Here is a 17,782-nt window from a genome sequence, read left to right as displayed (position 1 = left end):
ATATTTTGATTTTCTCTTTGTCAATGAAAGATCATCCGCTTTTAAAAAGAAGGTTAATTGTAACTTCGTCCAATTTTAGAAGGTTAATTGTAACTTAATGTTATTACATTTTTAGTTACATTAGTAGCTGCAGTGGCAGGAAGTATCTTAGTTTTCATGGTTTTTATAGTTACCATGACAATGATCATCTACAAAAGGTATGCATATGTATAGGATAAAAGTTTTGGTTGGATTTATGAAAACATATAAAATATACTTAGTCAGAAAAAATCAAGTTGTAATAATTTTTTTTTTAGATAAGAATAAGGAGTGTTGCTTCATATTTTCCCCAATTGGTTCACAACACATACACTCCACGTCACTGTTTGACTTAAGATAATGATCAAAATCGATAACGCGATAACGCGAAATATGGGAAACATTCAACCGAGAAGACAAACTGATATTATAACAATAAAACAGTCTTATTTTTCAGAATAGAAAATAAACAGTTTTAGGGTACCATATCGGAGCGAAATTATTAACCTGCATATTAACAAAATCATTTCAGATTTCATAGACGAAGATTCGATCCCGTTCCAACTCACGAAGCTCTCAAAAGTGAAGAAGTGAATAGCACCAACAAAGATGTTTTCAAAACTGGACGGAAATCAAAGCCAAACCATTATGAGCACACTGAGCAAACCATTTGTAATAAAGATGAAGAGAAGTCATTAAATACATGTACAACTTATCAAAACGAGGCGGATACAGTGATATCAGACAATACACTTGACGCAGAGTACATGCCAATGGAAGGCCAGAGCAATATGAATAACGACAAAAACGTGGAACCTCAAATGGAATATGTGGCTATGGAGGACGAACAAACAGGCAAACATACTGGCAGTTTATACAGTAATGAAGGACAAAAGGAATATGAAGATATAATTAAAAAACAACGTGTAATAAACAGCAGGGATAACAGTGAAAATACGGACGCTTATCAGAATGTCCAAGAACTGGAAGTGCTAGGCTACGAAGAACCGGTGGAACATCTAAGTAGAACACACTTATATCTAAAACTTGAAGAGGAAAAAATAGCATCAAGCGAAGAATATGAGGACGTAGAACCAAAAATTAAACCAAAGAAAGGAAAGAAGAAATGAATCATACAAGAATTCAATTTGAAAGAAAATATTGTTCTTAAGTTAGTGCCATTCAAGTAAGAAACAATTTTAAATTATAAAGACAATTGTGATCACGAATCTTTCTGTCACAAACATGATATACACTAACAACTGGCAGAACTCTGGATGTCAAGATTTGTATCAGGTTAATTTGTGATTGTGCTAAGTTTCCAGTACATTCGATTTTTGAATTTTCCAAACTGTACATAATATGATTGTATATCGTACTGGGGTTGTTTCGTTATGGATAAGTAAGAAAGCAAAATCAATGACAAATAATATGAACTTCCAGGATTACAATAGAATCATATTCAAAACAGTGTGGCTGTGGCCATTGATTGACGACCTAAATTATCCCATTGACTGGAACAGATTAGGTGAACGTTTGTCTGTAACAACCCCTGCTCATTATGTATGTGTTAAAGGAATTTTGAAAAGGTATATACTATGAAAATTAGAGCGCGGGGCTTTGCCCCAAACTCTTATTTTCATAGCCTTTCTATACAATATCCAATTTAGCACATATTTACAACTTGAGTAATCCTGTAACTAGTCTATTGATATGTTTTGGCTGACTGGATGTAGCTCATTTACGTAGTTTTGTAAATCTACTCACTATAATATCATTGTAAAAATGGGATTTCAAAAGGCCCTTGACTTTAGAATGTAAAGAAGGTAGCTGCTGGTGTAAGTATGTTTATTGATATAAACGAAGCGTTGTTTTACTGTACATGTACTTGTTTACATGGTAAGATGACAAAATGAATTGACCAAGAGCAGACAATTCTTAAATTGCAGTGAAAGCTTTACATTCTTGAAAACATTTTTTTAATTTCACTTAAAATCTAAAACTATCTTGAAAATGCTTTTGAATGTGTACAAACAGTTGGATCCCCCTCCCACATCTTTGGTTGAAACACCTTTTAAAAATGGCTGGATCTGCCCCTGGTATGTACCCATAGGTAGTCTAGTGGATAGTTTATATGCATGAAATATTTGTCACTGGACATTAGGCAACCAATTATCGACCAATTTATGACTAAATATATCAAATTGCTTTATTAATAATTTCCCTTCAAAAGAAACATGGTTGACTCTTTTTGTGTACAAAGTAATTGCATGGAAGATAAAGGATTACAAATTTTAGATTGAGTTGTACTGTAATCAAGGTATAAAGCACCATAATTATTACTCTTTATTTAAATGAAAGTCAAAATTAAATTAAGATCAAAAGATTGATTAGTAGGATGTTAAAAATCTGTTTGAAAACTAATTACAAACTATTTAGTTAAATTTGGAACACAAAATTTATTTCAAAATAGCCAGTAGCAGTTTGTATTTCAATATCTTGATTACGATACAATGAAATCTTACCCTTGTGGTCATTCATGCGTAGTTACTTAGTACACGGAAAAAGTATGTAATATGAAAATTAGAAGGCAAATTCCAGCAATTTGATTGGACGAGAAGTTGTAAGTATGTGCTAATTAAATCGGGCATCATTGTACAAATGTACTTATTGCATGTTACAGAATTGATCAGATGTACTTCTCTGAATCCGTCTTTGCTATGAACCCTAAATGCCACAGTTTAAGGACAAAAGTACCAATTCAAATACCAATTCTAAATGACCACCTGACAATCGAAGATGAGTTAAGTTCAGGAATATCATCTCCATTGTAGTAATTTTAACCTGAATTTGACCCTTCAAGCATGTTTAATTTAAAAACCTGTTGCAATAATTTTAGCGAGATTCGATTACTTCTGATGGCCGAATCAACAAAAGGCTTTCCTGAGATACTTTATTGGTGTTGAGTCCAATGATTGTCTTATTTTATTTTATTTATTTTATGAATATTTGCAACCTGTCACACTCACACAATAATGTGTTAAGAACAAGTTGAATAGTTACTCTAACTCTAACCACAACGTAATCTCTTATAAGTATTACCTTGAAGGAATGCAGATGATCTATTATTAATATTATTTTTCATTTTTATTACATCAAGAAATTAAAACAGTTATTTCAGATTAAAGATGATTTTTTATTATAATAATCTATTTACAAATATATGTTCATGCAGTACAATATAGGATGATCCTATACTAGAAATATAAGCAAGCTGGATTTTTGTCAATATAGGTAATAATTCGAATGCAATACACCAGAAACAACTTCAATACATGCGTAAACGAGGAGGGTTATAGGTACTAATTAATTCCAATTTGTACATTAACAAATGCATAGACTTCTTCCCCTTGGTCGAGTTGTTGTCTCTTTGACACATTTCCCATTTTGATTCTCAATTTTATATTCATGTGTATGTAATGCAGTGTAGAATATTTTGTGAAATCTTGTGATTGAATAGTTACCTTGAAAATACTATTGTCTTATGATTCTTCCAGATAATGGCATCAATCAACAACCAACTATGAATAAGATGGACCACGAACAATGTGACATGTGTTCTCAGACTATGTTTTCAAAACTAAACATGCATTTAATCTTATTTTCCAAGCTTTCAAAAACATATTGTTTATGCTTGATAACCATTCAAATAACTTTGCATATTATTTTGTCTCAAACATATTATCAAGGTTTTTGATTTTATTTAACGAGTGAATCATTTGCTGCTTAGATGCTTGTAAACACCTGATTAAATAAGATAATGAACTGTAAGTAACAGGTTATGTCAGCTAATGACTTATACTTGTGAATATCTAGTTACATGTAAAAAAGAACGGGGACAATTTTAAGAGAGATAATTTTAAACTGCGCCATTGAGTTAAACTACTGTTGCCTGTGTTATGGGTTTATGAGTAAAACTACTATTCGCCTAAACGCAATGGATCTAGGATGTGAATTTCTGTTGCGTAGTGTTTGATTGATCTATAAAATATTATCAATTGTTGCTTAAAGATCAAAAGTTTAATGAGGTAAACTTCTGTTGCCTAAAGTTAGATATATTTGTGAGGTAGACTACTATTGCCTGAAGTGTCAGAGATTCATGGGGTAACTAATATTTGCCTCAAATTCAAGAGTTTAGAGGTAAACTGCTGTTGCCTAAAGTTAAATTAATGTATGAGGTAAACTACTGTTGCCTAAAGTGCAATAGATTCGAGTGGTAAAATAATGTTGATTGAAGTTAAATTTACTTGGTCATACCTATTGTCATTCATAACCATTGTTGAAATTCTTTATGTATGCATTGTACTTTATTAAATGATTGGTGAAGATTACTAAAACATAAGTATAAAAATACTAGAGAATGATAATCACAAACAATTCAATTGTGTTAATATTTATACGAAAAAGTTTATTTCAATTTTGATTTTAATATAAAAGAACGGGTCAGATAGTAACCATAAAGCATGGTTTTAGCCATACGGCATGATATTACAGATTTCTTTGTAGCCCGGGCATCTCTTTACAAAATTCGTCAAATATTCTTCAATAGTGGCATGAATTGTATCACATGTACCGATGACCTGAAACCCATGGACTCCAGTTGGGTTACACTCGACTGCCTTGTGGAATAGCCAGACCATGTTTTCACACATACAGTCAATACGGTTATGTCCAATGCTAACGTTCGCAAGACTATCTGTGAAATTAAGTGCAAGTGGTACTTCTGTGAGGGCAGTATTATTTAGCTCAAGCACTTGTAGATTATGCAATGGCGCTAAGGAGTCCCTTGAAATATATTTCAGCGGCATATTTGAAAGAGTTAGCTTTTGTATATTGGTGAAGCCTTGTAAGTCACGTTTCTCTACCGTCTCTATTGCATTAAATGAGAAGTCAATAGAGCCTAATGCTGCGATTGTGGCCAAAGCAGCCGGTATTCGCTCCAAAGAACAATTCCTTATTGTTAATTCACGGAGAGTATGTAGTCCCTCCACAGACGTTTCGCTTAAGAAATCAAGAGGATTATTATCAATGCTAAACTTGGTCAATTTCTGAAGATATTTCAATACAAGAGGAAAAACTGTGAGTGAGTCGCCTTTTAGCGATAATGTTGAAAGTTTTGAATTACTGCTTGTCGGGAATGATTGTAGAAGGATTCCACTGTCACCAGTATTTCGATTGTTGTCGTAGTTCAGCGTAAGTAAATTGCGTAACTTTGAAATACCAATTGGAACAGTTAGCAGGTTTGTATCATGAATAGACAATTCAACAAGAGTTGTTTCGAAGCCATGGAAACCTGTTGGTGGAAGTATAATCAAGTTCGGATGTAGAGATGTGATCTCTAAGCGATGTAGGTTCTGGAAATGGTTGAGAGTTCTTGGCCAATCCTTCTGTTTAATACTACCGAATGTAAACTCTTCCAATGTATCCCCTAAGGCCCTCATTACATTGTTTTGCAAGTTAATATCACTTGTCCCTTGATAGTTATTGGACACGTTCAATGATATTAAGTGATCTAGAGCCGCAAGTGCGTCTGGAAGGGTTAAAAACTCATTATTGCTTAAGTCAAGGTTCTTTATATCACTAGCAACACCTTGAAAGGTACCATTTGGTAGTGTCCGGAGTCGATTATAGTCTAGCTTGAGTGTTTCGAAATGACTATTCGGAAAAGCATTCACTGGTAACGTAGTAAAGTTATTGTGACTTAGGTCTAATAATTTGACACCTGACATATCGGCACTACTGAAAGAGGGAACAACGGTAAGACCTCGGTTATTGCATGATATTGTATCTGCAATGCATGTACACAAACTTGGACACGTGTGTACGGTAGCAAAACTACAAATCACCACTAGAATAAACGGTAGGTACCTCTGAAATTAAAGTAAAAGAAAGAGGTAAAATGCACATTCCGTTCCAGCAATCTTATTAAAATTCTTTATATAAAGCGAGTAATAAATGATATAAAAATTATGTTAGATACAGAAAAGAAATATATATAAAAACCATACCAAAACTTAGGTGAAATAGTACTGTAACGCTAGGATAAAATCACCTCAGCATAAAATGTAAGATACAATAACTAAAATACATATATATGTCAGTTCGAATGCAGGGATAACATATCAATGATTCAGAGAACGATCAAAGAAGTTTCTCTGTAAGACTCAAAGAAAATGAAGGGCAATACACACATCTTGTATCAACTAAAAAGTAGCGTAAAATAATGCAATGTTGTGCATAGGAATTTTTCATAACAGTGTATATGTTTTACCATGAAAATTCATTGGGTGAACTGTGTAGACCTTATAGAAAGTTTCATTGGACTGGGACTATCTATCTTCCACCAAAAAAATAAATTGTTACCCTGTGGTCGAGATAAAAGGTACAAAACAATATACTCTCTAAAATAATGTCTGAGCATCGGAACTCATAGCCTGTTCAATAAAGGAGAAGTAACCTCAGTTTGATATAATTAAATTATGTCAATAAACCAGTGAATCACTTTATTGTGATGGTATGAGTGAAGAATATACACATCTTATTTATATATGCAACAAAATAGATAGAGTCAAACATATCCTTGTGCATGAATTGAAAACACTTATTTGGCAGGTAAAAAGTATGTTTCTTTCTAATTTGTCCTAAATATCACAAATCATTTCGAGGCATTTTATAGCTGACTATGACGTATGAGCTTTGTTCATTATTAAAGGCCGTACGATGACCTACAGTAGTTAATTTCTGTGTCATTTGATCTGTTTTGGAGAATAGTCTCATTGACAATCTCTTTTCTTATATTAATAAGATAAAAAAATCTAGATCCCATGTTTTTTGTGACCGTCTCAATAAGAAAATAAACGAAAACACCCTCGAGGATACTGGTTTGTATTTACAAATTAATACTTCACAATGAATCTTTTAGAGGTATACAGTTATCAACAAACAACCAAGTTGAGTGTTAACAATGTTTTTTTGTTTCTAAAATTAATTGATTTTATCCGATTTTCTGTTGATGTGTAGCACTGATGTAAGTAATTTGAATATCACAATTTATATAACTGACCACTATTGTGAAGATTTACTACAGACTAAGCTCAAGTATCAGAAGCAGTTTTGATAATTAACCAGAATAATAAGTTACAGAAATAAACATTAACACAACGTTTTTAATAAACTTACCATTGGAATTGTCTCTTGTTCACTTAAATTCCAACAGAAGTCTGTCAGACTGCACTATGTTATCTTGAGCTATCTTAAAGATAGGTGGCGTTTATGTCGTCTTATTCTGAAAATATCTTTGACCTTATCTTTTATGAAATGACCAAGATTTACAATTTTACCTATAAACATTTCCATTTTCTTTCAGAGTATTTTGGTTCATCTTTTTTAAGTATTGTTTTAATATATGTCAACCAGGTATTTTGTTAATGTTTCTACGCTTGTCTTAGATAACGCTCACCTGGTTTTGTTTTGATATATTTCAATTAAGTGGGTTTTTTTAAAACATTAATTACGTGTTAAATTTGTTTCGGTAACATGTTATGTTTTGGTTGGTATTTTCTTAGTTTTGTTCTGGTAAATATTTACTATTGCTTTTAAAAAAATCTTTGAATATTGTTTCTTTTGGTATAAGTATTGATAAAAAAAAATGATAATGGAAATTGAAAATGAGACAACAACCAGACCACATCGAAGAAAACAGCTCAAGAGCACCACTTGGTCAACTGATTGATTTAATTAAAATAAACACATACACAATATTACTTTTATACACAAATGAACTGCCACGGTACTGCAATCTGTCGATACTTATGTTTTACCTTGCACAGTGTCACATTGTTCACTAGCAGTTAAAAACACTCAAGGTGAAATCCATTCAGATAACTCTCAGGTCTGTAAATAAAGGCAACAGTAGTATACCGATGTTCAAAACTCATAAATCGATAGAAAAAAAACAAAATGCAGGTCATAAACCAAAAGCGATGGAGCTGTACGTTGTGTCGCTCTTGTTTTATTGATGAATAAATACCATATCATGTTCGGTCTGACTTTTGTGTGATGTTTTTTTTCTGTGTATTGATCTGATGATATAACAAGAATGTGACCCCAGTACACGGATTCCCCGTCTACACTATCATATTCTATGTTCAGTGGACTGTGAAAATGGGGGGTAATCCCTTATTCGGCAATTAAATTAGAAAGATTATATCATCGGAAACATGTGTACTAAGTTTCAAGTTGATAGAACTTCAACTTTATCAAAAAATACCTCCCTTCAAACTAGTTCAACCCCGCCCCATTCTATATAAGCCTGTCAGGAGCCTGTAGTTGTTTTGATTGTATTTGTCATAATTCTTTAATATTATTCTCAATTGAAATGTTTCATATTATCAATTTTTCACCGTCAATTATGTACAAATAAATCGGGAACGGTAAACGCAAAACGACCAAAAAAATCATTTTCAAAGGACGTACATTGACCTATAATAGTTTACATTTTTGAATTGAATATTTGGACGGAGAGTTGTCTCATTGGCACACACACACCACATCTTCCTATATCTATTATAACATTCTATCAAATTCAAAAATATTTTTGAAAAACCCTGTTATTTTTACTTTTCGTTATTAAGAGTTTCCATCTTGTACTTCGTGCGAATATGAACCTTCAAATGTTAAACAATGTATCAGCAGGGAAGAAAATGTTCAACAGTATACTCTTTAGAGATACAATGCAAGTTGTGGAATACGTTTCATAAAACACGCTTCTAGATGAAGGTGGAACCATATATCGCGCTTATCTCTGTTGACATTGTAGATCGACTTATAAGGGGCGAAAGCAGAAATGATGAATATCAAATTAAAAACGAAAACGAAAACAAAATCAATAAATGTCAGATGTGAATTGTACCTGCTGTGCAAGTTAGACATGCAGCCCAAACCAGATTACATTGACCGGATTATCTAAGTAGTTTCCCTGTCTACGTGCTGGGAAGACTATCAAATGTTATACTTATCAGCACAAATGTATTGGCCCTGCATATCTTACAGGAAGTCCAACTTGGTAAATTGGACAGATCTGTGAAAGGTAGGGAAGCAATTTTAGAAGTTAAGACACAAATGGACTATTTGATTGTCCACGATAAAAATTAAAAAAAAATTGCGGAAATAATTCGCTGAGCTAAAAGTATAAAACGCATGCGAGCATTTCAAAAATTAATAAAAAAAAAAGAAAATAAAGCATGCTCACAAATGTCAGTTAGATTCATCAATCACATTTTTGTTATTTTTTCATTTTTTTTATTGAACTAATACTTTTCTAATGAACGACAAATTATGTTTCAATAGTTAAAATTATATATTCAGACTAAAGTCAGGTTTATCGACATAGCATTAGTTCTAAAAAAAGAATAAAACGAATTTCGATCGAGAGACTTATTACAAAAGGTTTTGGAAATATTATAAATTAACTCATCATAGATACCAGGACTAAATTTTAAAGATGCTTTATGTATCTCGACAATAAATTTAATATACGTGAGTTCAACTCTGCTGTTTGAAAAGAATATGTACAACGAAGCATTAAGGTATATGTTCATGTATTTTCAGAAACAGAATGAAGACTTTTATTGTGGTAAGAGACATATAGCAAAGTCTAAGATATATGAGTGTATAGTCTTAACAAAGAGACATAAGTATAGACTCAATGAGTATAAATAATATTAAAAGTGAGTACGATCGTTTCATTTAATTTAAAAAAAGAGAAATATGTGTCTTTGATGTCAGCATTTTAATTTTGTATGATAAACTCGTATGTCTGCAAAAGACTCATTAGTGACGTTCGAATAAATCAAGATAAAAACCTTATATATAGAATGAAACTGTCAACCATCGAGGACACAAAATTCTATAAAGGATTTGTCAAATGCAGGTAAGGTAAGCGTTGGTGTATGTTTTATTTTGTGTAAAAAGTATAAAACACGGAATTCTATTGTAAATTCAAAACGATGAAGACCGTAAAACTGACAAAATCAAACGATTGACTTTACCCTACAACGGAACGAATCCGATGCAAATTTGGGGTTCAGCCTTGTTTAACAGCTACTTAGACCTCCTACTAGTATATGTATCGCAGTTATACAAAGTGCCATTATATTTTTTTTTATGATGAATTTTCTTTATTGTAACAAATAGACTAGCACAACATGTATGAACAAAGGTATACAGATTGGTATTTTCACACAAAAGAAGTATTAAATAATAAAACAACAAATTAATATGTATGATGGTGCAATAATAGGTTGAACATAAATAAATATCTTATAACATTGAAATCTTATGTGTTCTTGCAATATACATAAGTGGTTTTTCAATCAAATTTTAACATTTATTATTTATTCTATGATAGGGGCCCAGGGACTCCAGTACTTGTTATTTTCCTCTACAGAGAGGTTTTTAAATGAAATGTATTTTTCTTAATTCAAGTGTTCCTTTAAATAGTTTTTTAAAGCATTTAAATTTGGCACAACTTCTTGAAGTTTTGTTCGGTAAATATAGTATTTTGAAAGTAGAATAATCTTATTTTTAACAAAATTCAATTTAACATTTTCGTACATTCCAAATAAAATAATCATAATATTCAAAGGCAGTTCAATATTTGTCATTTCAAAAATCCAAATGTTTAGTGCATGCCAGATACTGGCGACCATCGGACAGCTCCAAAATAAATGTTCTATGGTCTTTGGTCCTTCTTAACAAAATGTACATATGTTGTTACTATTTATTTTCATCTTGTAAAGTAGTGAATTAGTTCTCAAAATTCTATGGATAATTCTATATTGGAACCAGCTAAGCTTAGTGCTTTTACTATATTTTGTACACGAAGTGTGTATTTGTTTGCAGTTAATACCAGTCATATTAAGATGGTTCTCCCATTTTTTCTTTTGCAGCAAATGTAACATATTTTTCCTTCAATATTTTGTAAATTTCCCTTGAACCTTTTTTTGATTCAAAAAAGATACTTATGTTAAAAGGTAGTATTGCATGATTTTTTTTCTCCTTTACTTCAATATTGATCATGTTTAACCCCTCATTAAGCGAGTGCGCTATTCCATAATAATGTAAAATAGTTGGCCTTAATTGATATAATTGTTGGAAATTTTGAAATGACATAACTTTGCCTTGGTCATCTAACAAATCTTGACTGTCCAAATTCCCGCATTTGCCCAATTTTTATAGTAGACTCTTGAACCACCAATTCTAAAGTTTTCTACCTCCCATAAAGAATACGATAGAATTTCATCAATACATCTTGGTTTTCTATTTTGATTAAGGGTTTTCCAAGCATCAAAAACCTCTTGCCAAAATGTATTTGATGACCTTTAAATAGGCCTAATATAACTTAATTCCATTAAATTTAATTGCTCCACAATAGAGACTAATCTCACCCACTATGAATTCGAATTATATAGACGTCTTACCCATGTAAGTTTGAGTCCTTGTATAAATGCCTTTAAATTTAGCATTTTTAAACCACCCTTATAATAATCTTGGCATACAAGATCTCGTTTATCTGGTTTATTATCCCAGATAAAAGCATACATTTTATTTGTTAAATTACGTAACATATTCTCATCTGGAGTAGGAAAAGATAGAAACAGATGATTTAATTTAGCTATGACCAAAGTTTTTAAGTTTTTAAGATGGTAATCTTTCCAAAGGGGGTGAGATACTGTTTTGACCATTTTTTAAAAGTGTTGTCTATATTATCTAAAACTGGCCTATATTTTAAATTAATCATTCTATCTAGGTCGACTGAAAACGTAATTCCAAGTAGCTTAAATATACTAGAGCCCCATTTCAATCCCCACTTTACATAAATTTGATCCTTGCTATGTTTTTTGCTACCTATTCAAATAACACTTGTTTTTCTATATTAATCTTAAGTCCCGAGATTTCAGCATACAATTGGAGAACACGAAGAGATGCATCGAGCGATTCTGGCGAGCCATCTAATATCACTGATGTATCATCCGCATATTGAGAAATTACAAACTCTGTATCATCTATAGTAATACCCTTTATCTCCTTACTATTTCTTAAACACAAGGGCACACAAAAATGAAACATTTGGAAAAAAAACTTTTGTATCCGAATCGCACAGAAATAACCAACTGCACCAGAAAAACTGATAGCTTGATGCATAAATACCAACCAAGTCATGTCAAAAGGACATCATTCATGAATATAAATCTCACAATTAGCAGATGATAAAACGCCTTTTCTTAAAGTCTTAACGGGAATTAAGCATTCACATAATATTATTGAAACCTTTGGATCGCTCTCTGGACTCAAACTCGATAGAAACAAAATAGAAGGTATTTTTCAAGGACAAATTTGAAAACTTTAATTGGAAATATTATGTAAGAAGCCTCGGTATTGTTTTTGTCTCTGACAAGAAAGAATGTCAAATACTTAATATAGAAAACAGTTGTAAAATAATAGAAAATAAATAATGATGGGAAAATAAGCAACTATTATCAAAGCACTGATTATACATAATACAATATATATTGCATCACTAAAATCTGTGTAAATAAACTCATTATAGATACCAGGACTAAATTTAGAATATACGCCAGACGCGCGTCTCGTCTACAAAAGACTCATCAGTGACGCTCGAATCCAAAAAGGGGTTAAAAAGGTCAAATAGAGTACGAAGTTGAAGAGCATTGAGGACCAAAATTTCTAAACGTTTTGCCAAATACAGCTAAGGTTATCTATGCTTGAGGTAGAAAAGCCTTAGTATTTCAAAAATTCAAAATTTTGCAAACAGTAAATTCATAAATATAACCATATCAAGGACAAATAATTCAATTAAAGAAACTATATCTAAGTTTAAATATATTTTTTTTTGTGAGAGGGTGGTAGTGAGAAAGTTAACGTTCAGTGCTAAGAAAAGATTATTTAGAAGTGGGGTTAAAAATGACTGATCTTGATTCTTACATTCAAGCATTGGAAATAAATTGAGTTAAAAGAATTACAGATAAAATTTTGACAAACTGAAAAATCATTCCAACCTACTGTTTCAGTGATTTTTGGGTTAAAACCTAATATCTGAAATGAATCTGAGTTCTCATAAATCATTAGAAAAAATAAAACGGCCCACTTTTTACCTAGAAATCCTAAATGGCTGGATTAAAAGTGGAGGCGAGAAGACAAAAACAAAAACAACCCAGAAAACTATAAAGATATTTGGAAAGAAGTAATATGGAGTAATCAATATATTAAGAATCAAGGCACATGTTTGTATTTTAAACATTGGGTAGAAGAAGATATAATTTTTAATAACGACATAAATGACGATAAAGAAGAAATTTCTTAAAACTCAGATAAACTAAAATAGAAACAAAATAGGACAGCATAGACATGTACTTTTCTGAAAAGCTATACCTAAATCGTGGAAAGAAAAATTAAACAATAAAACATCAATAAATACTTAAATTCATTTTCAACAAGACATAAAGATGAATTGCCAAGAATTGTATTACAATCTGGACAAAATTTCATTCAAGCAAAAACTATATGATATTATAATTAAATCTAATAAAGAGCCCCAAGTAGGATTGTATGTATGGAAAAATCGTTTCACTTTTGAAAACGTTGTTTATTTTATAAAGAAGAACCTTACTTTTAAATTCCATTTTTTAAAAGATAATCGAATGAAAATGTTAAGATGCAAATTATTGCATGACATTATAGCAATTACTCATAATTTGTACCATTGCAAAATATCTAATAATCCAAATTGTGTGATTTGATATAGGAAGATGTGGTGTGAGTGCCAATGAGACAACTCTCCATCCAAATAACAATTTAAAAAGTAAACCATTATAGGTTAAAGTGCGGCCTTCAACACGGAGCCTTGGCTCACACCGAACAACAAGCTATAAAGGGCCCCAAAATTACTAGTGTAAAACCATTCAAACGGGAAAACCAACGGTCTAATCTATATAAACAAAACGAGAAACGAGAAACACGTATATATTACATAAACAAACGACAACTACTGTACATCAGATTCCTGACTTACGGCAGGTGCAAACATTTGAAGCGGGATTAAACGTTTTAATGGATCCAAACCTTCTCCCTTTTTCTGAAACAATAGCAGAACATCACAACATAGAAAAACATACGATAAAATATCAATTGGCAGACTTAACTCAATCAAAAAACGTATGATTACACAATGAACGAATAAATTTGATCTCCGATATCTGAATACAAATGCACAGTTAATTAAATATTAGAGACAAACATTCATGACCAAAAAGCTAACAAACAAATTCAAACACAGGACATCACTGAGAAATATTTAACCAATCAATGTTCACTTTAGAAAAAAAACGGTTTTTTATAATCTTGAAGTTTATACAAATGTTGTAAGAATAAGTGAAAAATTGAAGATATTACAAATAATCAAAGCTGGTGTACAGACAAGATCCATATAAATAAAAAATAACAAAAAAGCATTATAAACAGTATCAACAGAACGAATTAACAAGAAAATACGATTTGAGAGTACTCGCAGTTACTGACAGCTAGTTAAAAGCCAAAACCAATTAATAGTAAAAAATCTTTGTTCCAAAAGTAATAATTTTATTCATTTTTTTTTTATTCATGTATTTTGTCTAAAAAAATTGAAATATTGAATTATAACTATTTGTTTTGTGAGTTATAATTGTTTTTATTTATCAGAATTATTTTTGTGAATATGTTGTCGGTTCCAAAAAATTAAATTGAAACACAAATGTTATATCATCCAGATGGTCTGTTTTTGAGAAAATTTCAAAGAAAATTATATAAGAACTTTGATTATATGTATTGTTTTATGAGAATTCTACCTTGAATAAAACTAAAGTATTTAAATAACAAAGATTCAATCAATTGCTCTTTCCTTCATCTAAAATATTCGATTATTCTATGTTCCAAAATTTGACCTTTTGATAAGTGACTTAATGACTATAATAAACTACTCATCATTTCATGAAAATATGTGTCGAGCCATGTGGCCAGCAATGCTTGTATGAGAAATTCTACATTCCGTTTAAAACTAGTTTTTTTCCATTTCAAAACAAATGATGGACAGAAATCCGTTTTTTCTTCTTTTATGATAGATTATACATAGGATTACTGAATAATGTATATGTAATGAGTGCTCGTATGAATACTTTGTAAAATGCAACTAACACAAAATATAAATATAAGATCCATGTTGCTAATCAAATCCTCTGGTTTCATTAGCAATCAATAACGCAGGGAGAAACCTTAGCGTCATTTATACATTCAAGCACATTTATTCTAAAACCAGTTATGGGCATCATACGAACTATGTTCTTCTCAAATATTTTATGACGGGATGATACTAAACCCTCAACCAGAATAAATGTGCTTGATTGTCAAATGATATAGACGTAATCTTCAATTAGTTGAATTGAGGTCTGGAGCTAGCACCTATTATCGATGTCTTAAGACCGTCTATTATTTGTAAAGAAGACACTGAATATTTATCTTTTATTGGTCTGGCTCATTTATTGTTGATAAGACAACGATAACGTTTTACAAAGTCTGAAAAGTAGGTTCATGATTGTTTGAGTATACAAAATATAAATACACTGTTCGTATGTTGCTGCTATCGTGAAGAAAATTGATAGTTTAAAGAGGACATCTGAGTTTATATCAAAAGTTCATCCGGATTTTATATAACATTTTGAGTAATTTACATGAGGTATTTGCGAACATTCTTAAGTTTAATATTATTAATAATCATTTATGCTCTCTTTTTAGGTTCTTTCACTTTCTCTGTGTCAGTTAGTATCGTCAATTACCCGTGCAACATGCACTTTACCTGGTGCAATGCAGGGTAAATGCCAATGCCAAGGTAATATCGTTAAATGTGAAGATCTTGACTACATAGCGACACAGACTGGAGGCAGTAATTTTCTAAGATTAGAAGTAAGGAACAGTAACTTATCAATTAACGCTTCTTCATTTGATAGATGGGGGCTCACTGAAATACTTCTTGAAAATTGTCAGCTTACGGATTCCAGCTTTCATTCTGGCGATTTTAATGGTTTGGAAAATAGTTTGCGGTTATTAAGTTTAAAAGACAATGAATTGACTAGACTCCCAAATTTTCTGTCAAAATTCACAAACATAGAAACACTGGACGTTTCTGGAAATCCAATTCATCACTATAATTTTAACGAAGATGTTTTACGTGATATAGGAGATTCATTATTATCATTTTCTTTTGGAACAAAAATCGGTGGAACTGAGCTTTCGCAGTGGCCATTAACGTTGACACATCTGGTTAAATTACAAGAGCTTATTCTTACTGCTGCCGACATTACAATCATGCCAACCAACTCATTCCATGGATTTGAAGGAACATTGCTTCGATTGACATTAGCAAATACCAAACTTCGATCAGTACCATTGGCTATATCAAGACTCCGATATCTACAAGATTTACATTTTGACCACAACCAAAATGTAGGAGATTATGGAGTTCGGATCCCTCTCATAAAAGGTTTTCTACCATTTCTCAATCAAATGTCACTCAAAGACGACAATATCACCACATTCCCAGAAGTTCTGCAAAGTTTTGATCGACTTGATCAACTAAACATGGACGAAAACAACTTAAAATTCGTAAGTGACAAGTCGGCTAAATCTGTTACCCAAATTACCAGCCTTAGTCTTCAACATTCTGGAATAACTCGAATTCCGGGAGCAATTCAAGACATAACATATTTAAACATTTTAGATCTGTCAAACAACAGTATACACGCAATAGAAACCAATGACCTAAAGGAGTCTGCTGAGCTTCTGACCCTCAAACTGAATAATAATCCTATTTTGTACATTTCTGATAAAGCGTTCGTTAATCAAACAAAACTTCGCCGACTTGAACTAAAAGGTATCGAGATTAAGCGTGTACCATGTGCATTAGAGGCTATGATTCGAAGACATCAACCTGGATACATTATTGTCGATTTGTCAAACAATAAAATTGAATGCAATTGCGGACTAAAATGGCTTTTTGATGTTAAAAATGACAGACATACTCGCACACGATTCAGGATTGTAGGAAATTGTGACACTGTTGATAAAACAATCCAGGACTATTTGGATACAGACCTAGCGACCTGTCCTGCTGGTATAAACTGTACCGACGCTTAAATATAGATTCACCCTTCCATTCCTGTCTCTTGATGACACAAATAATAAAAACAAAACCTATAGTGACATAAAATTGATTTTATGAGTATATGTTATTATATATTTAACAAAATCATTCGTATTAAATGACAATATTAACTTGTATTTTAAATTATTCTAATGCAAAATCAAAAGCTTAAACCTATCAAACGAATGGATAACGACTGTCATATTCCTGTTTTGGTACAGACATTTTGTCATTTAGAAAAGGGGGGATTGAACTTATTTTACTTCTAACTAAACCTCTCACTTTTATGACAATCACATGAAATTCCATTATATAGAAAACGATGTGTCAACAAAAGCAAACAGACATATTTGGACAAAATGACACAAATACAGCAATCAACATTGTGTCATAATCTTCTGTAACAAAGAAGCAAAAAATGGCATATAGACCAAGCATATTAGCATGAATTTA

General features: G+C 31.7%; 3 protein-coding genes across 3 annotated transcripts; 2 read left to right on the top strand and 1 right to left on the bottom strand.

Moving 5' to 3' along the window:
• The first annotated feature begins 113 nt into the window (after positions 1-113).
• On the top strand, positions 114-3,746 carry LOC134712778 (uncharacterized). Its single transcript, XM_063574631.1, has 2 exons — positions 114-197; positions 551-3,746. Exons 1-2 carry the CDS (start codon positions 157-159, stop codon positions 1,146-1,148), a joined length of 639 nt encoding a protein of 212 aa, XP_063430701.1. The 5' UTR covers positions 114-156; the 3' UTR covers positions 1,149-3,746.
• A 714-nt stretch (positions 3,747-4,460) lies between these two features.
• LOC134712774 (toll-like receptor 6) lies at positions 4,461-7,378 on the bottom strand. Its single transcript, XM_063574627.1, has 2 exons — positions 7,258-7,378; positions 4,461-5,948 (listed from the first exon to the last, which is right to left on the bottom strand). Exons 1-2 carry the CDS (start codon positions 7,258-7,260, stop codon positions 4,548-4,550), a joined length of 1,404 nt encoding a protein of 467 aa, XP_063430697.1. The 5' UTR covers positions 7,261-7,378; the 3' UTR covers positions 4,461-4,547.
• Positions 7,379-9,054: 1,676 nt separating this feature from the next.
• Positions 9,055-17,464, top strand: LOC134712773 (leucine-rich repeat-containing protein 40-like). The gene is made up of 3 exons (XM_063574626.1): positions 9,055-9,166; positions 9,688-9,712; positions 15,925-17,464. Exons 2-3 carry the CDS (start codon positions 9,695-9,697, stop codon positions 17,320-17,322), a joined length of 1,416 nt encoding a protein of 471 aa, XP_063430696.1. The 5' UTR covers positions 9,055-9,166; positions 9,688-9,694; the 3' UTR covers positions 17,323-17,464.
• The last annotated feature ends 318 nt before the right edge of the window (positions 17,465-17,782 follow it).

The sequence above is a fragment of the Mytilus trossulus genome, chromosome 3, assembly GCF_036588685.1.
Source record: "Mytilus trossulus isolate FHL-02 chromosome 3, PNRI_Mtr1.1.1.hap1, whole genome shotgun sequence".
Lineage (NCBI taxonomy): Eukaryota > Metazoa > Mollusca > Bivalvia > Mytilida > Mytilidae > Mytilus > Mytilus trossulus.
Note: the sequence above shows the minus strand (reverse complement) of the source record. Positions and strands in the feature narration are given on the sequence as shown.

Coding starts and splice junctions, on each gene's coding strand:
- LOC134712778 (XM_063574631.1), top strand. CDS start 157: ATGGTTTTTATAGTTACCATGACAATGATCATCTACAAAAG. Junction 198..550: donor ACAATGATCATCTACAAAAG/GTATGCATATGT, acceptor AAATCATTTCAG/ATTTCATAGACGAAGATTCG.